The sequence below is a fragment of the Passer domesticus genome, chromosome 11 (assembly GCF_036417665.1).
Source record: "Passer domesticus isolate bPasDom1 chromosome 11, bPasDom1.hap1, whole genome shotgun sequence".
NCBI classification, from domain to species: Eukaryota; Metazoa; Chordata; class Aves; order Passeriformes; family Passeridae; genus Passer; species Passer domesticus.
This window is the reverse complement of record NC_087484.1, coordinates 32,104,444-32,124,776: the sequence shown is the minus strand read 5'-3', so window position 1 is coordinate 32,124,776 and position 20,333 is coordinate 32,104,444. Positions and strand designations below refer to the sequence as shown.

The following is a 20,333-nucleotide window of genomic DNA, read 5'->3' as shown; positions in this document are numbered from 1 at the left end:
TCCAGGCAAGGTGTTCAATTGCTTAATGTCCCCTGCCTCTACAGCAGCTATGCCAAAAGCCCACCTGAGTCCCTTTGGGTCTTTGTAATAGCCGTTCCGGAGGAAGTCTATGCCCAGAATACACGGGGCCTCTGGGCCAGTCACTATAGGATGTTTCTGCCACTCCTTCCCAGTCAGGCTCACCTCGGCTTCCACCAGGGTCAATTGCTGTGATCCCCCTGTCACACCAGCAATAGAAACAGGCTCTGCCCCCACATGTCCCGATGGTATCAGGGTACACTGCGCACCAGTATCAACTAGGGCATCGTATTTTTGTGGCTCTGATGTGCCAGGCCATCGGATCCACACTGTCCAGAAGATCCGGTTTTCCCGTGCCTCTCCCTGGCTAGAGGCAGGGCCCCTCTAACACTGGTTATTATTCCTCTCCTGGGTATACATACTAGAGGTCCCTTCAAGGGGATCTGACAGATCGTACCCAAAAGCTTGGTCATGGGAGGTTGAGGCTACCTTCACCTTGGTGGAACTCCCCTGGTTAGAGTTTCCCTCCTTGAGTTGACAGACCCGTGCTGCCAGGACAGAAGTGGGTTTCCCATCCCACCTCCCCATGTCTTCCCCGTGGTCACGCAGGAAGAACCACAGATTAGCCCTTGGGGTGTACCCTCTCTCTCTAGCTGGGGAATGTTGGGCTCTGACTTTGGGGCCTGTGACTCATACGGGTGCTGCATTAACCTTCCTCATTTCCTCCCTCATCTCTTCTTTGAACTCCTTAATCACAGCTGAGATATGAGCCTGCATTGGGCCATTAATCATACTCTCATAATTCCTAAGTTTGTTGGCAACAGAGCCCACTGTCTCTCGGTTAGTGTCAGCATCAATTGTTGCAATGAAAGTGGTGTACTGAGATGGCCCCAGATTTGCCAGACTCCACAGCATTTGCCCTGTGCACCTGACCTTGTCGGGGTCATTATTATGTTGTCCATCCCTCCCAAAGAGTACCTCTAATACTGCCACTTCCCTTAACTGTTGGATCCCTTCCTCCAGGGTCTTCCAACGCATTCTATGGTGGTGCTCCTGCATTCTCTCCCTGTGGACAAACCTCTCTCTGACACTCATTAAAAGCCGCTCCCAGAGAGAAAGGGATCCTGGCTCCCTTACAAAAATCTGATTCATACCTGAGTCCTGGGTTAAGGGTCCCAAGTTCCTTGCCTCACCACCGTCCAGCTGCACGCCTGTACCCATAAGGTCCCAGACCCGGAGTAGCCAGGTAGTATAAGCCTCACGCCCTCGTCGCACAATGTCTTTGTGCAGATTACGGAGACTTTCGTACGTCAGGGACTCGGTGATGATCGCAACTCCTGGCTCCCCTGTGGGTTGTGAGGTTCCTCCATTCCTATCTCTATCTGGGTGCTCTGCTTTCATCTCAGACCTCCTTGTTTCTACCGGGGCAACTGCTGCTGGCTGTGACTGCCTTTGTGGTTCAGCTGGAGCCTGGACAGTTGTAACATTTGTGGGTTCCACAGCTGTACTATTAGACTGTCCCTCTTCAAGGCAAAAGGCGGGCTTCTCACCAGCTGGTGAAATGCACTCCTTCAGCATCTCTTGCATCTCCTGCATCTCCTTAACCAGCACCCTCACCCAATCTGGGTGGTTCGTTTCTGAGGCAGGCTGTGGGGCAGGGTCAGGCTCTGGAGCAGCAGCATCTCCAGTCTCTGGGGTAGTGTCAGGCTCTGCAGCAGCATCCCTAGTCTCTGGTGTAGGTGTCAGGGTAGTTATCCAGGTTAATCTTCTCTTATCTCTGAGTGCTAAACATAACAGGCATATCAGCAACACCATCCATTGTATGATATCATTAGCACTTAGAGTGGATCTTAACCCTTCGAAAACTGGTGGAGCAGACCCAAAAAGATGGTTAAAAGGTTGGGAGAAAGTTTCCCCCCGTGTCATTTCTACACAGTAGGTACCATTATTAAAGTAACTCCAAAAACATGCAGTTAGTGTGTGATAGCTCTGAATCCATGTACCTGCCATCCAGAGGAAATTAAAGATCCATGAATCCTTCACCCAGAGGACAAACTTGATAACAGACACAGTGGCTTTAGTTATAGGACCCATATTTAGATAAGGGCCTGTAAATGGGAAGAATACACTTGCGACCACATGCCACCCAAACCAGGGAAAACTAGACCACATGGTGGTACTTAAAAATTAAACTACCTAAGAACTGTTAATCCCTTTTTTTTTTTTTCTCAATGCCCTCGAGCCCCTGTTCAGGCGCCAAAATCTGTCTTGGTTTGAAAAGACAGGAGTCTGTGAAGGAAGGCAAAAGCCTCCTGTGAAATGGAAAAGGTAAACCCCCTCCTTCCGAATTATCACAATTTCAGAATTAAAAGGGCTCTCAGGCAAAGATATGGGAATGGGAATAACAGTTTTTTACTAGGAAGAAAAAAAACCCTAAATAACAATGTAATTTAGCACAAGCAAAAAACCACTGGCAGAGTGAGAAAAACCTGACACCCTGAGAAGTCAGGGTGTTGATAGTAGTCCAGCCAGATGGTGGCTGCTCCTCCTGGAGCGGCGATCTGCAGAAGGGTGTAGATCCTTTCTGAAAATGCGGCGAAGGAGCAGCTGGGCCTTGGTTCCTGATTCCTCTGGGAAATCCAGCGAAGAAGGCTGTCTGTGGTCTCAGAAACGCTTGTTTTATGGTGGCAGGGATGCTTGGCTCCTCCCTCTGGGTGGAGCATCTCCCAATGGGATGATGTAACTAATCTTACCAGCCACAGTGAGTAATTCAATAGCCCATTAGCAGGAGATTATCTTCCAGGCAGTGTCATTGTTCTTGAAAGAGATAAGAAAAACTGCCTAACCCCCAACAGATGGCAAAAATAGAATACATGCTTATTTTACAAGCCAGGACACCTGGGTCTAAAGCTTGCATCTCTCAGTTCCTGATGCTATTTGCTACCCTTCAGCCTTGACTGGCCCTGATGTGACTGACTGCTGGGCAAGTGGGGCTGGGGATGCTCAGCCTGGAGAGAGGAGACACTGGGCAGCCTCACTGCGGCTCTGCAGGACTGGAAGGGTCCCGCAGGAAAGAAGGGGACAGAGTGTTCAGCAGGGCCTGTGCTGACAGGACAAGGGGGGATGGCTTTCAACTGCAGCAGGTTGATGGAAGCTGCATCTAAGGAAGCTGCTCTTTTCCACTGGGGGTGGTGGGGCACTGGCCCAGGCTGTGCAGAGAGGCTGTGCATGTCCCATCCTTGGCAACAGGGCTCTCAGCAGCATGCTCTGGGGGAAGACTGCTCAGCTGGGAACAAGATGTTGTTCTTCAGGCTCCCTTGCAAGCCCAACCGTTCAGGGACTCCATCATTCCATGGTCTCCACTGTCCACTTCAGATGGAGCCTGGGAACTGTGATGTCACAGCCCACGCTCCAGCTGGAACGTCCAGCGCCCAGCAAAGGGCACAACACAACCCTTGGCCGCTGTGTTGACACGCTCTGCACCTTGCTCCTGCCCTCGCCTTTCACTCTTCTTATCCCCCCGATACCCCGATCACCTCGATCATTCCTGACAGCTCCTGAGTGCCTGGATTTCATCATCCAGCCCTGCAGGATGCTCCCCTTTCTTCTGAGGAAGGTATGGTGCCATTCCATGGAGGTGGACACCCCCCACCTGCCCGGGTGGGCTGGAGCTCTGTGGGCATGGAGTGGGACAGGGACCCGCTCTGAGCTTTTGCTACCTACCTCTGCAGGCTGTCCCAGACAGAGAGGAGGAGATGGAGGTAGATACCAAGATTGATATGGAGGAGGAGATGGAAATAGACGGAGAAGACCCTGGAGAGGAAGAGATGGATGTGGATGAGGATGATGAAGAAGAGATGGACGTGGATGTGCATGAGGACGAAGAGATGGATGTGGATATGGAAGAGTCCATTGAGGACATGGATATTGATTAAGAAGGTGAGGAAGCGGCCATGATCTTGGCATGAAGAGCAATGCCAGCAGCAGGACAGGCAGAGTGGGTCTCCTGCTGCCAGGCTGGGGCTGGGCTGGGTGCTCCCTGCTCAGGGACATTGTAGCCAGGCCACTGGATTCTGGTGGCCATCCACAGCCCATCCTGTGCCTGCTTTGCTCCACACAAGCTCCATGCCAGACCCAGCCAGGCTCAGTTCTGGTAGCAGAGTCCTGCTGCTGGGTAAGCATGTGCCAGCCTGGGGGCACATGCAAGAGCCCTCTGTGCCTGACTGGAGTGACCATGCCATTTGCTTTTCTTCCAGGTGCGATGGACATCACCGACAGAGGCACCACCCTTTTGTATATATGTTTTACACTTTGTTGTTGTTTTTTAGAATATAGATTTTAGGGCTATTTTGGACTTCTGTAAATACATTTCACATAGTTTTGCTAGGTAGGTTTTTCTCTATATATGTTCTATCAATTGTTGTTGTTACAAACATTCTTAGAATGTAAATATCTTCTGTATTTTTGCTTCTGTTCTTCTGTAATAAACAAATTTTATTTTTCACATCTCAGTTCTCCTTGCATTTGCTTCAGGCACAGGCAGCATTTTGACAAGTTGTGCTTTCCACTTGCTCCAGGTTCCCAGGGCTGGAGGTCCCTGGCACAGCCTCCCCAGGAGTGGGGGTCCCTGTGCACAGAGGGGTCCCACTGACAGAGGTGAGCCTCTCCTTGCAGTTTCTCTGGACACACTTGGGAGCTGTAGGGGCAAAGCCCAGCGTGCCCTGGCCCATGAATCCCATGTTGGAGCAGGGCTGAGCCTGTGTGCTCCTGCAGAGCTTCAGCCATGGCTCTTCCCTGGGCAGCCCCAGGGCTAAGGAGGGGGAACTGGGCTGTGGGCACCCTGAGGGGCTGGAGCCAGCCTGGAGGGAGCCTCAGCCCCACATGGACCAAGATTTCCTTTGGAAACCCTCTCTGTCCCCAGACTCTGCTGAGCACAACAAGAATTGATCCTCCTAGTTCAAGGTGTGAAGTTCATTGGCACAAATTTGTCCCTTGGACTTTGTCCTGGTTTAGGGAAAATTTGGGAGATAACCCCCAAAGGGGCTTCTCTACAAAAGCAGATTCAATTGCCCCTCCACCCTCCAACCAGTTTGGGAGAAAATATCTCCTTGGAGAAAAAGTGGAAAGAAACCTGTTTATTAAACAATAGAAACCAAACAATATTAAACAACAAAACTTTTCACTGATCCAAAAAAACAAGCAAACTCAGAACAGCCACCTCCCTGGGTTGCAGCTCGGCTCACTCAGTCTTTGATCAGTCTCTCTGGTGCTGGAAATGCTGCTGCCCAGGCCCAGACAGGGGGGCTACAGGTGGAGCTGCTGGTGCTCTTCTGGGTGTTCAGTGCAGAGCAGGCTTGAACAGGTCCAAGAAAAAAGGAAAAAATCACAGTCCAGGGAACTTCTTTGCTTCAGCTAGGTAAAACTAACTAAAAGCAAGAAAATAGGGAAAAAGGAGCTCTGTCCGGCTGTCTGTCCATCCGCAGAATACACAGTCCAGGAGCAGGAATGTGGAGGAGTGAGAGCAGTCTGAAAACAAACTGTGCGCTTCTTCCCTCCCCTCTTCACTGTCTGGAAGAGAGTCTTAAAGGTGTAAAACATATTATTCAGTATAAACAGAACAAGACGATTGGGGATAAAAGCATCATATAGTCAACCCAGGACATTCCACCCCTTATCCCCATATCATCGGCTTACTACTAAAACTAATATATATTCTTACTCTACAAACACATATATTATACATCTAATATACAGCTATACACAGACAATGGTGGTAACATTCAGCAAACAGTGATATTTATACATAGTTCTCACCCAACAATCAGATCTCCCTGAGGTACACATCCTGTTCTTCCATCTTTTTGCATTATCCACCATGTGCAACCTGGTCCCTGAGCAAAAACAACTCCGCAAATGGGTTTGTCTGTACTCAAGGTAGGATTGATCCAAACTGTCTTCCCTAACAAACCCCTGACATGTACCACTGGGACTTTGTCTCCATCTACTCTATGCAAAGGCTCAGATTGGGCAGGGCCCACTCAGTTAGTAGAGCCTCGGGTATTAACTAACCAGGTGGCCTTTGCCAAATGCTGCTCCAAATTTTTGAAAGATCCCCCACCTAAGGCTTTTAAGGTGGTTTTTAGCAGCCCATTGTACCTTTCCACTTTTCCCGCAGCTGGTGCATGGTAGGGGTTATGGTACACCCACTCAATGCCATGTTCTCTGGCCCAGGTGCTGATAAGGCTGTTCTTGAAATGAGTCCCGTTGTCTGACTCAGTCCTCTCAGGGGTACCATGTCTCCACAGGACTTGCTTTTCCAGGCACAGGATGGTGTTCTGGGCAGTAGCATGAGGCACAGGGTAGGTCTCCAACCATCCTGTGGTGGCTTCTACCATTGTGAGCACGTAGCGCTTGCCTTGGTGTGTGTGGGGCAGTGTGATGTAGTCAATCTGCCAGGCCTCCCCATACTTGTACTTGGACCACCGCCCACCATACCATAGGGGCTTCATCCGCTTGGCCTGTTTGACGGCAGCACACGTCTCACAGTTGTGGATAACTTGAGAAATACTGTCCATGGTTAAATCCACTCCTCGGTCTCGTGCCCTCTTATAGGTGGCATCTCTACCCTGATGACCTGAGGCATCATGGGCCCATCAAGCTAGGAATAACTCTCCCTTATGCTCCCAATCTAGGTTTGTCTTGGACACCCCTATCTTTGCAGCCTGGTCTACCTGCTCATTGTTCTTGTGCTCCTCATTAGCTCTACTCTTGAGGACATGGGCATCTACATGGCGGACCTTCACAGGTAGCCTCCCTACCCTGGTAGCGATGTCTTTCCACTCTTCAACAGCCCAAACTGGTTTTCCTCTACGCTGCCAATTAGCCTCTTTCCACCTCTCCAGCCATCCCCACAGAGTGTTGGCTACCATCCATGAATCAGTGTAGAGGTAGAGCTTTGGCCACTTCTCTCTTTCAGCAATGTCCAAGGCCAGTTGAACAGCTTTGAGTTCAGCAAGTTGGCTTGATCCATCTTCTCCTTCAGTGGCCTCTGCAACCTGTCGTGTGGGGCTCCATACGGCTGCTTTCCACTTCCGATTCATTCCTACCATGCGACAGGAACCATCAGTAAAAAGAGCATATTGTGTTTCTTCCGCTGGCAGTTGGTTATATGGAGGAGCTTCTTCAGCATGTGTCACTTCTTGTTCTTCTTTATCAGTGAGACTGAAGTTTTTACTTTCTGGCTAGTTTGTAATTATTTCTAGAATTTCAGGGCGATTCAGCTTTCTAATACGGGCACGCTGTGTTATGAGAGCAATCTACTTATTTTATGTAGCACTGGTGGCATGGTGGGTAGAGGGAACTTTTGCTTTGAACATCCACCCCAGTACTGGTAGTCGGGGTGCCAGGAGGAGTTGTGCTTCGGTGTTTATTACTTCTGAGGCAGTTTGGACTCTTTTATAGGTTGCTAAAATTTCTTTCTCTGTTGGAGTATAGTTGGCTTCAGACTTTCTGTAGTTTCGACTCTAAAATCCCAGTGGTCGGCTTCGAGTCTCTTCAGGGACTTTCTGCTACAAGTTCTAGGACAAACCATGGTTCCCGGCTGTAGAATAGAGCACATTTTTCACATCTGGTCTTGTTTTGACTGGGCTAAGGGTTACTGCATGAGCGATTTTTTGCTTAATTTGGACGAAGGCTTGTTGCTGTTCAGGGCTCTAGTGGAAAGTGTTCTTTTTATGGGTGACTAGATAGAGAGGGCTCACGATTTGACTATATTCAGGAATGTGCATTTTCTAAAAACCTATGGCACTTAGGAAAGCTTGTGTTTCCTTCTTGTTGGATGGTGGAGACATTGCTGTTATCTTGTTGATGACATCAGTGGGAATCTGACGCTGTTCGTCTTGCTACTTTACTCTTAGAAACTGGATTTCTTGAGCAGGTCTTTTGACTTTGCTCTTCTTGATGGTAAAGCCGGCTTTCAGGAGAATTTGGATAATTTTCTCTCTTTTCTCAAACACTTCTGCTGCTGTCTTCCCCTATATAATGATGTCATCAATATACTGCAGATGTTCTGGAGTTTTACCTTTTTCTAGTGTACTTTGGATCAGTCTATGGCAGATGGTAGGACTGTGCTTCTACTCCTGGGGCAGTCGGTTTCAAGTGTACTGCACACCTCTCTAGGTGAAGGCAAACTGAGGCTTGCATTCTGCTGTCAGCAGAATGGAGAAAAATGTATTGGCAATATTGATAGTGGCATACTACTTCGCTGCTTTGGACTCAAGCTCATACTGGAGCTCTAATATGTCTGGTACAGCAGCGCTCAGTGGTGGACTCACTTTATTTAACGCACGGTAGTTAACCATCAGTCTCTATTCTCTTTTAGATTTATGCACAGGCTAGATGGGGCTGTTGAAGGGTGAGTGGGTTTTGTTGACTATTCTTTGGCTCTCTAGCTCTCGCATCATCTTATGGATGGGAATTACAGCATCTCGAGTGGTTTTATATTGTCGATGATGTACTGTGGAAGTGGCAATTGGTACTTGTTGTTCTTTTCTCTTTAGAAGCTTTATTGTAGATGGATTTTCAGACAGTCTAGGCAAGGTATTCAATTGCTGGACGCCCTCTGTTACTATAGTTGCTATCTTAAATGCTTACTTCAGTCCTTTTGGGTCTTTGAAATACCTACTTCACAGATAATCTATGCCCAGGATACATGGGGCTTTTGGGCCAGTCACAATAGGATGTTTCTTCTACTCATTCTCAGTCAAGCTCACATCAGCTTCTACTAAAGTGAAGTCTTGTGATCTCCCTGTCACACCAGCGATAGAAACGGATTCTGTCCCTACGTGTCTTGATGGAATTATGGTACACTGTGCACCAGTGTTGACTAAAGCTTTATACTTTTGTGGTTCTGATGTGCCAGGCCAACGAATCTATACTGTCCAGAAAACACGATTTTTTTTAGCTTCTACTTGGCTAGCGGCAGGGCTCCTCTAAGCTTGGTTATCTTTCTTTCTTTGGGCATATGTCTTAGAGGTTTTTTCAAGGGGATTAGACATGTCATTATTATTATCATACCTGGCAGTTTGGCTATGGGTAACTGGAGCTGCTTTCCTTGTGGTGGAACTTCTTCTCTGAGCTTTGTCTTCTTTTAATTCACGTACTTTTCGGGCCAGAGCAGCGGTGGATTTTTCATCTTATAGCTTCATGTTTTCTCTACAATTACGCAGAAAGAACCACAGCTCAGCTCGTGGGGTGTACTTTCTTTCTCCATCTGGGGAACGTCTGCATTGGGTACTAGAACCTCTGATCTGTACTGCTGAGATTTGGAGAAGGTTTTCTTTAATCTCTTTTCTAAGCTTCTTATGATTCTTTTTTATCTTATCTTCTAATCTCTGCAGACGTGTTTCCACCGCTGCGATTCTGGCATGTGTGGGGCTATGCACAGCATCTGCATAAGCTCGGAGTTTCTTTGCCATGTCAAGCACAGTCTCATCCGTGTTATCTCGCTTTATGATAGCTAGAGCAGATGCATATTCATGTGGTTCAAGTTGTACTAGTTTTCGCCACATCACAGATGTGCATGGTACTAAGTCTGGATTTTTAGTTGTTATGTCATCTGAGAATATAATTTCTCTTATTGTTATTTTTTTCAAGCGTTGAATCTTTTGTTCTATGGTTTTTTACTGTGTTTGCTGCATGTAGAGATCATCGGCACACAGGTATCTTTGCGCTACACTGTTTAAGACCCGTACCCAGAGGCTGTGAGGGTTAGCCCCCCTCATCATGCTTTGGTCAATGACAGGATCATGTGACAGGGATCTCAAATGCTTCGCTTCTGTGTTATTCAGAATTGTAGCTTCGCTTGCAGCATTTTAAAGACAGACTAACCAGCTAATTATGGATTTATCAGATCGTCGGGTGTAATCCTTCCTTAGGCCACGCAGGTCTTTTAGGGAGAAGGACTTAATATTGGCTTCTGATTTTGTGTTAGTTGCTTTGACTCCTGATTTTATGTTAGGAAATGTTGAGGGTCTTTCTTTTGCATCATCATCATTATCATCTATTGGTAGATCGGTCTTGTCTGTGCACTTCTTACTTTTAGTGCTAGTAGCAACAGCTATTGGTTGAGGCTTATTGTTTGGTTTAACCACTGGCTTAGGTTCACTATGTGGTTTAGCTGCTGGTTTTGAGCTTGGGGTGTTGGTTGCAACTTGAGCGATTGGGATAGCTCTTGATGTATCTCCCTGCCCCCGTTCCTCGGTCTGCTGCCCTAGAGTATCTAGCAGTGTACGATAAGCATATGCTAGGGCCCAGCTCACTGCAATGATCCTTTTCTCCTTAGGGCTATCATTGAGATACTTCTCTTTCAGATATTTCCCCACTTCAGCTGGGTTCTGAATTTGTTCATGGGGAAAGTCCCAGACTATAGGGTCAGAGAATTCTTTCAGGATTTGGCTCATATTTTCCCATTCTCCACCCCACTCAGGATTCTCCACACGTGGGTCTACTTCTGGGTCAGGGGTCTCATCAGCTCTTCTAGACATCTCAGCCCTCATTCTAGAGAAGCTGCAGACCATATAGAGGAAGCCTACTAGATTAAATGCCAGAAAGATGGTCTCTTTAATATTCAGGGGAAACTGAACATTCTCTACAAGTGACATAACAGATTCAAAGGAGAAGAAGGAAAGGAAAGGCTGGAAAGCCTCATTCCCTGCTCCTCCTCTAACCAGCTGGGTGCAATTACTAATAAATTCCCAAAACATACTGCTAGAACTGGGATGCAGGGTAAGACGAAGAAACCATAAACCATACATATCGTAAACAGACGCCAGTATTTTTGTAAACGCCTTATAAATCATTATCACCAAGGCTAACACAATAGCTAATCTAATCCATGCCCCTTTACCGCAAAAACTACGTGATAGGGACAATAATCCTAGTGACCAGAAAGGTATTGAAACCTCAAAAAGGTCTAGAGACCAGAGCCACATAAAGGCCTCCCCAAGAGACATTACAAATTCAAATAACATGGCTACTGGGTACTTTAACCTACTACACACCAAGCACAACAAACCTACAATCAATAAAGGGTTTTTTTCCACTTTCTCAAGCCACGCGTTGGGCGCCACTAGCTGTATTTGTCTTGGTTTAGGGCAAGTTTGGGAGATAACTCCCAAAGGGGCTTCTCTACAAAAGCAGATCCAATTGCCCCTCCACCCTCCAACCGGTTCAGGAGAAAATATTTCTTTGGAGAAAAGTGGAAAGAAACCTGTTTATTAAACAATAGAAACCAAACAATATTAAACAATAAAACTTCTCACTGATCCAAGGAAAGCAAACTCAGAACAGTCCTCTCTCCTGGTTGCAGCTTGGCTCACTCAGTCTCTGATCAGTCTCTGGTGCTGGAAACGCCGCGGCCTAGGCCTGGCCAGGGGCTACAGGTGGAGCTGCCGGTGCTCTTCTGGGTGTTCAGTGCAGAGCAGGCTTGAACAGGTCCAAGAAAAAAGGAAAAAAATCACAATCTGGAGAACTTCTTTACCTCAGCCAGCTAAAACTAACTAAAAAAAAGAAAAAGGGAAAAAAGGAGCTTTGTCCGGCTGTCTGTCCATCCGCAGACAACACAGTCCAGGAGCAGGAATGTGGAGGAGTGAGAGCAGTCTGAAAACAAACTGTGCGCTTCTTCCCTCCCGTCCTCACTGTCTGGAAGAGAGTCTTAAAGGTTTAAAACATATTATTCAGCGTAAACAGAACAAGACGATTGGGGATAAAAGCATCATATAGTCAACCCAGGAAAACACTCTTCATGGCAATGCACAGCGTTTGGAGTTCCACACAAAGACCCATCTCTGGCCTCATTCATCAGCACTTGAAGCAAGTGTGCTCCGGCCTCTGGGAGTGCAGCTCGCTCACACGGGCTCACTGTGGACACGCCGCAATCACACAGTCATTGAGTGCACCAGAGAACCTGGCCTCTAATAAAAGGCATGAATGCCACAGCCCACCCAACCCAATGCCTTGCATGTCTCTACTTTTTCCTTCTTCTCTCATCTCTCATGTCACTTTCCCCATTGCCTCTCTCTGGCAGCTTGGCTTCTCTCTCTCCTGGCTGCAGCTTCAGCCACATGTGTGACCCTGCAGGAACATCCTGACCTACAGGGAAGTGGGAGAGGACTCTTTGTCAGCAACTGAAGTGACAGAACAAGGGGGAATGGGATGAAACTGCAAGAGCTGGAATCCATTCCATGATGGCAAGAAGTTCTTTCCTGTCAGGGTGCTTGTCCCTGACACAGGGACCAGCGCAGAGAGGCTGTGCATGCCCCATGCCCATCAACATCCAAGGCCAGCTTGGACAGGGGCCGCAGCAACCTGCTGTGTTGGGAGGCTGCTCAGCTTGGAACCAGATGATCTTTAGGGTCCCTTCCTAGCCAAACCATTCAAGGATTTCATCATTCCACCATGCCCACCTCCCAGTGTGGAGCAGCCCTGAAACTTCTGTGACATCACAGCCCCCACAGTGTTCCAGGTGGAACGTCCAGCACCTGGAAACCACCACAGCAGACACTCTGCCTGCTGCCAGCGCTCAGTTGGCTCTCGCTCTGCGCTCTGCCCGTCAGCACTCAGCTGTTGCTGCTGCTGCCTGGGCTTTTCCTGCTGCCTGCTCTGGAGCACCAACCCCAGCAGGATGAGCACTGCTGCACCAGTGGAGGTACTGTGCCATTCCAGGGAGGGGGCAGCCTGCTTGAGCAGGCTGCAGCCATGTAGGAATGGATGGTGTGGGACAGGAACCCCACTGTGAGATTGTGCTGTCTCTTGCAGACTAACAGAGACACTGTGGTGGCGATGGAAGTGGACATGGTGCTGAATGAGGAAGAGATGATGGAGGTGGACGTGGAAGACCAGGTTGAGGAGATGGAAGTTGATGAGGAGGATGACATCGAGGCGATGGAAGTGGATGAGAAGGATGAGGAGGAGCCCATGGTCCTTGGATGAAGATGGAGCCCCACAAGTAAGACAGGCAGATGCTCCCCATGCCCTGCCCACAGACACAGTGGCTGCCCTGGCGCCAGGCTGGGGCTGGGCTGGATGGCCCCGCTCAGGGACACGCTGCCCGCAGGGGGCCTGGATTGTGCTGCCACAAGCACCAGCCCTGGCCTGCCCTGCACTTGCCTGGGGCCACACCAGCCCTGCCAGCCCTGTCCCAGCTCCTGGGGCCCAGCTCCCAGCCCAGCTGGGCCCAGGGCTGGCAGCAGACTCCAGCTTTGCTTCTTTCTTCCTTCCAGGACTGCTGGAGATGACGGCCGTACCTATTACGCCTCTGTATATATGTTTGAAAAGTTAGAAGATTTTTGTAAATATGTTCTTAGGTTAGTAGTTCTCTGTAAATATGTTTTGAAGATTGTTAGTCCATGGGATCCCACGGAAATATGTGCTGTAGATTGTTGTTGTTGTTGTTGTTATAAGGATTTTTGTAATGGAAGGTGTTCTGTAAATCCTCGTGTTTGCCGATGTTCAGCAAATAAATAATGATTCTTTATAAAACTTCACTTCTCTTTCTCATTCCTTTGGGCACTGTCAGAACCCCGGACGTCTCGCTGACCATCCTAAATGATTCCAGCCCCAGCCAGGGGGCTTTAAATCCCTGGCAGGGGGTTCAGAGACCCTGGCATGTAGCCAAAGACCCCTGTGCCTTTGAATTTAACCCATAAAGCATGTTACCACCTTTATGTCAAGAATTAAAAGTCACAACAATTTAGATAGTCTAGTAATAGTAATCACAAAGTGAACGGAAAACATTTAGAGCACTGTACACAGAGGTTTTGAACCTTGTACGAAAGAGTTTGGAATTGTCTACATAGAAGTCAGAGGTTCTAAGATAGAAAAATTTGGGCGTACCCTGTCCTTCCTCTTTCTTCTCCCTAGCATCCATATGAAAGATGATGTTAGCATCCACAAATTGGTTTCAAGTAGAAAGTCACTATCTAACTTAAGTAATAGGTATTAAAACATTCTTGTAAACATAGTATATGCACTTTTTAATATAAAAGATAACACCAACCCGAGAGGCAAAAAGAGTGCCTTGAGCTGAGCTGCTGAACAAACCTCAGCAGGCCAGACAAAAAATGTTTTAGACAAAACATAAAAATCAACCTTAAGAGCGTGAAGCACATACTTCTCAACTCTTCCTTCGACAGCTAAGTTAGAGAAAAAGAGACTTCTAACGTACCTCGAAATCCCCTCAACCAAAGAAAACCCAAGAGGCACAGGCAGCGTTTGCACAGTTGGGATTTCCACTTGTTCCGGGATCCCGGGGCTGGAGCTCCCTGGGGCTGCTGCCACGGCCACCCCGCGCCTGGGGGTCCCTGTGCACAGGGGGTCCCACTGACACCACTGCTGCCGCTGGCCACTGCTGCTGCTCCTGGGCTGGGGCACAGCCGCGTCCCCAAGAGCTGAGCTCTCACCAGCACAGAGGGGGCTCTCACTGCACTGGCCCCTGCAGCCATGCCACCAAAGCAAGGCAGGAAACTTTCAGCCACCCTTCCTGCTGCAGCCACAGCCACTCCTGGCTCCAGAGCCGCCATCAGCCCACAGGGATGCAAAATCCACCTGCCCGCTCTCAAGGCCTTGACAGCCTTGGCAACTGTGGCACCTGCATCTGGGCTGCTGCAGGGGCTGATGTTTAAGGCTTGCAGCCTCCAAAGGCTCCGGGCTCTGCTTCCCACCCTGCTCTGCACTGCCCTGGCTCCGCATTGCTCAAGAGACAAAAGCCAAGCCAGGGGATCCTCACCCTGCCCAAACTGCTAAATTGACTGCAGTCCTTAGGACCTTCTCCACTTTCAGAGAACCTATTCGTTTGATCACTGATTCGGCACATGTCTATGGCCTAGTGCAGCGGGCTGAAAATTCCATTTTCAAAGACATTTCTAACCCCAACTAGAGCATTTGCTTTCCCCTTTCATTTCTCTTCTGTCCCACAGACAACATCCACGCTATATCATGCACACAAGGCCTCATACCACCCTTCCTGGGTTCATAGTAGGCAATGCTACAGCAGATGCCCCAGCAAGGGTTGTCCAAACTTCCCCACGGAATGTTTTTGAACAGGCTAGGATCCGCCACCACTTCCACCATCAAAACATTCCTGCACCGCTCAGCATCTTTAAAATTACCCAAGATCCATGGCAAACACCTGCCCAAATTGTCAGCAACGTGCCTTTGCTTCTGTCAGAGCTGCACTCAATCCAAGAGGACTAAAGACTCTCCAGATCGGGCAATCACACATCACACACCAAGCCCCTTTTGGGAGACTAAAATACATCCCCGTCTCAATCCACACCGACAACGCTGCGGTTTTCGCCTTTGCCCATGCTGGTGAGAAAGCAAAAGCTGCTATAAAACGTTCCTTTTTAGCCTTTTCCACCTTCCCTGTTCCACAGGAAATTAAAACTGATCATGGTCCTGCTTATACCTCCCACTGATTCCAACCGTTTTCTGACCAGTGGGCTACAAAACATGTCACAGCCATACCACACTCTGCCACAGGACAGTCCATAGTCCAGAGGGCCCACTCTTCCATCCAAAGGATCCTTGATCAACAGAGACAGGGAGTCCACATAGTATCTCCCATTGGAGGCCAAGGCCCTTGATGTGCTCAACTTTTTCAACAACTCCCCCAGTCATCAGGCATTTTATATTTAATTGGCAGCCCAATAAAAAGAAAAGCCACCTGTGTTGATCAAAGACCCTGAATCCAAAGAAATTATGGGCCCTTTCCCATTCATTACTTGGGAGGGAGGATATGCTTGTGTCTCTACAGCAGCAGGCCCAAGACGCATCCCAGCAAAAAACATAAAACTCTTCTGCCAATGGCCAGGCAAACACCACAGCCACCATCAGAAAAACAGAACAAAAGCCTAAGAGAGACAGCAGCAGCCTGCAAAAGAAGAAGAAGAAGGACAGAAGAAGATCTCCTAAGCAGTGTGGACCACACACACCAACACCAAGAGAGCTCAGACACCACTAACTGCGATATCCCGCTTAACAATTGGAAAAACTGTATTCTAGCCTTGATATTTGATTCTTCTAATAAGCTGACTTCAAACCCTTGCCTTACAGAAGAGAAAGTTTAGTGGGACCAGAATTTAAGTTTCACATTGCAATCTCCCTATCTCTTTACTTTCAGGCCACCCAAGCCTCCACCCACTAGTAAATTAGCTAAAGTCAAAGGATGCTGTCCTTTCTTGCCACTGCAGCAGGAAGCTGGATGCTCCTAACTATGCCGCATGCCTTCGCATGGGTGGTTCCACAGCCAAGCCACAATTTCTTGCCCATGGCCACGCATGTCAACCTCTTCTCACATAGGGACTCAGTATACCAGAGCGGCCAGCTGCTCACAGATCAAATCAATAAGATCCAGACAAAAGGCAACAACGACTGGCTCACTGGACTGTTGAAAGACTGGGGCATGAAAGGCTGGCTTTCATCTTTACGTCCAACAATATGAAGTCTAATAAGTCTAAGTGCCGTGTTCTGCATTTTGGCCACAAAAATCCCCTACAGCGTTACAGGCTGGGGACGGTGTGGCTGGATAGTGTTCAGGCAGAAAGGGACCTGGGGGTGCTGGTTGACAGCCGATTGGATATGAGCCAGCAATGTGCCTTGGTGGCCAAGAAGGCCAACGGCATCCTGGCCTGCATTAGGACTTGTGTGAGCAGCAGGAGCAGGGAGGTCATTCTCCCCCTGTACTCGGCACTGGTGAGGCCACATCTTGAGTACTGTGTCCAGTTCTGGGCCCCTCAATTTAGGAAGGATATTGAGATACTTGAGCGTGTCCAGAGGAGAGCAACGAGGCTGGTGAGGGGCTTGGAAAACAAGCCCTACGAGGAACATTTGAGGGAGCTGGGGTTGTTTAGCCTGGAGAAGAGGAGGCTTAGAGGTGACCTTATTGCTCTCTACAACTTCCTGAAGGGAGGTTGTAGACAGGTGGGGGTCGGTCTCTTCCACCGGGCAGCAACTGACAGAACAAGGGGACACAGTCTCAAGCTACGTCAGGGAAGGTATAGGTTAGATATTAGGAAAAAAATTTTCACTGAAAGAATAATAAAGCACTGGAATTGTCTTCCCAGGGAGGTGGTGGAATCACCATCACTGGATGTGTTTAAAAAAAGACTGGACATGCCACTTGGTGCTATAGTCTAGTTGAGATGTTAGGGCATAGGTTGGACTTGATGATCTTAGGGGTCTCTTCCAAACTCATGTTTCTGTGATTCTGTGATTTAGTCAAGACTGTTTTGTGGGCTTTGTTTCTTGTATTCATTGTCTTGGTTATTCTATCCAGTTTTGCTCAACGCTTGCAAAAGTCCATGGCAGAAGCCTTCATTCTTGAAAACAAAAAGGGGGCACTTGTGGAGGCCCAGGGGCCTCTCATTGCAACTGTAATACCTTAGGGCAAAGGGGACCAAGGTGAAACAGAGAAACCCCTCTGAATGCAAGGCTCTCACCCATGGCCACTTGCAGCCTCTTGCAATCCGCAGGTTTTGTTGCTATCACCCACTTCAACTGCCATTTTTTCCTTAGATCTACTCTCCAGAGAATGTTCTCCTCTCTCTTCTCCCCTGCTGGTCCTGGCTTCACCCCTTCGCCCCCCCGAATGAAACCCTCAGACCCCAGCCTCATTTTCTCTCTGGCCCTGGACCCTCTTCATGGCAATGCACAGCGTTTGGAGTTCCACACAAAGACCCATCTCTGGCCTCATTCATCAGCACTTGAAGCAAGTGTGCTCCGGCCTCTGGGAGTGCAGCTCGCTCACACGGGCTCACTGTGGACACGCCGCAATCACACAGTCATTGAGTGCACCAGAGAACCTGGCCTCTAATAAAAGGCATGAATGCCACAGCCCACCCAACCCAATGCCTTGCATGTCTCTACTTTTTCCTTCTCCTCTCATCTCTCATGTCACTTTCCCCATTTCCTCTCTCTGCCAGCTTGGCTTCTCTCTCTCCTGGCTGCAGCTTCAGCCACATGTGTGACACTGCAGGAACAGCCTGACCCACAGGGAAGTGGGAGAGGACTCTTTGTCAGCAACTGAAGTCACAGAACAAGGGGGAATGGGATGAAACTGCAAGAGCTGGAATCCATTCCATGATGGCAAGAAGTTCTTTCCTGTCAGGGTGCTTGTCCCTGACACAGGGACCAGCGCAGAGAGGCTGTGCATACCCCATGCCCACCAACATCCAAGGCCAGCTTGGACAGGGACCGCAGCAACCTGCTGTGCTGGGAGGCTGCTCAGCTTGGAACCAGATGATCCTTAGGGTCCCTTCCAGGCCAAACCATTCAAGGATTTCATCATTCCACCATGCCCATCTCCCAGTGTGGAGCGGCCCTGAAACTTCTGTGACATCACAGCTCCCACAGCGTTCCAGGTGGAACGTCCAGCACCTGGAAACCACCACAGCAGACACTCTGCCTGCTGCCAGCGCTCAGTTGGCTCTCGCTCTGCGCTCTGCCCGTCAGCACTCAGCTGTTGCTGCTGCTGCCTGGCCTTTTCCTGCTGCCTGCTCTGGAGCACCAACCCCAGCAGGATGAGCACTGCTGCGCCAGTGGAGGTACTGTGCCATTCCAGGGAGGAGGCAGCCTGCTTGAGCAGGCTGCAGCCATGTGGCAATGGATGGTGTGGGACAGGAACCCCACTGTGAGATTGTGCTGTCTCTTGCAGACTAACAGAGACACTGTGGTGGCGATGGAAGTGGACATGGTGCTGAATGAGGAAGAGATGATGGAGGTGGACGTGGAAGACCAGGTTGAGGAGACGGAAGTTGATGAGGAGGATGACATCGAGGCGATGGAAGTGGATGAGAAGGATGAGGAGGAGCCCATGGTCCTTGGATGAAGATGGAGCCCCACAAGTAAGACAGGCAGATGCTCCCCATGCCCTGCCCACAGACACAGTGGCTGCCCTGGCGCCAGGCTGGGGCTGGGCTGGATGGCCCCGCTCAGGGACACGCTGCCCGCAGGGGGCCTGGATTGTGCTGCCACAAGCACCAGCCCTGGCCTGCCCTGCACTTGCCTGGGGCCACACTAGCCCTGCCAGCCCTGTCCCAGCTCCTGGGGCCCAGCTGGGCCCAGTGCTGGCAGCTGACTCCAGCTTTGCTTCTTTCTTCCTTCCAGGACTGATGCAGATGATGGCTGTAGATATTACGGCGGTGTATATATGTTTGAAAAGTTAGGATATTTTTGTAAATATGTTCTTAGGTTAGTAGTTCTTTGTAAATATGTTTTGAAGATTGTTACTCCATAGGATCCCATGGAAATATGTGCAGTAGATTGTTGTTGTTGTTGTTATGAGGATTGTTGTAATGAAATGTGTTCTGTAAATCCTCGTGTTTGCCGATGTTCAGCAAATAAATAATGATTCTTTATAAAACTTCACTTCTCTTTCTCATTCCTTTGGGCACTGTCAGAAGCCCGGACCTCCCCCTGACCATCCTAAATGATTCCAGCCCCAGCCAGGGGGCTTTAAATCCCTGGCAGGGGGTTCAGAGACCCTGGCATGTAGCCAAAGACCCCTGGGCCTTTGAATTTAACCCATAAAGCATGTTACCACCTTTATGTCAAGAATTAAAAGTCACAACAATTTAGATAGTCTAGTAATAGTAATCACAAAGTGAACGGAAAACATTTAGAGCACTGTAGACAGAGGTTTTGAACCTTGTATGAAAGAGTTTGGTATTATCTACATAGATAGAAAAATTTGGGTGTACCCAGTCCTTCCTCTTTCTTCTCGCTAGCATCCATATGAAAGACGATATTACCATTCACATATTGGTTTCAAGTAGAAAGTCACTATCTAACTTAAGTAATAGCTATTAAAACATTCTTGTAAACATAGTATAGTCAGGTTTTAATATAAAAGATAACACCAACCCAAGAGGCAAAAAGAGTACCTTAAGCTGACCTGCTGAACAAACCTCAGCAGGCCAGCAAAAAAATGTTTTAGACAAAATATAAAAATCAACCTTAAGAGAGTGAAGCACATACTTCTCAACTCTTCCTTCGACAGCTAAGTTAGAGAAAAAGAGACTTCTAACGTACCTCGAAATCCCCTCAACCAAAGAAAACCCAAGAGGCACAGGCAGCGTTTGCACAGTTGGGATTTCCACTTGTTCCGGGATCCCGGGGCTGGAGCTCCCTGGGGCTGCTGCCACGGCCACCCCGCGGCTGGGGCTCCCTGTGCACAGGGGGTCCCACTGACACCACTGCTGCCGCTGGCCACTGCTGCTGCTCCTGGGCTGGGGCACAGCCGCGTCCCCAAGAGCTGA

At 48.8% G+C, this 20,333-nt stretch overlaps 1 protein-coding gene across 1 annotated transcript; it reads left to right on the top strand.

The window, feature by feature from the left end:
- Positions 1-3,474: 3,474 nt before the first annotated feature.
- On the top strand, positions 3,475-4,524 carry LOC135278548 (ribosomal RNA processing protein 1 homolog). The gene is made up of 3 exons (XM_064385114.1): positions 3,475-3,634; positions 3,750-3,957; positions 4,275-4,524. Exons 1-2 carry the CDS (start codon positions 3,611-3,613, stop codon positions 3,951-3,953), a joined length of 228 nt encoding a protein of 75 aa, XP_064241184.1. The 5' UTR covers positions 3,475-3,610; the 3' UTR covers positions 3,954-3,957; positions 4,275-4,524.
- Positions 4,525-20,333: the final 15,809 nt, after the last annotated feature.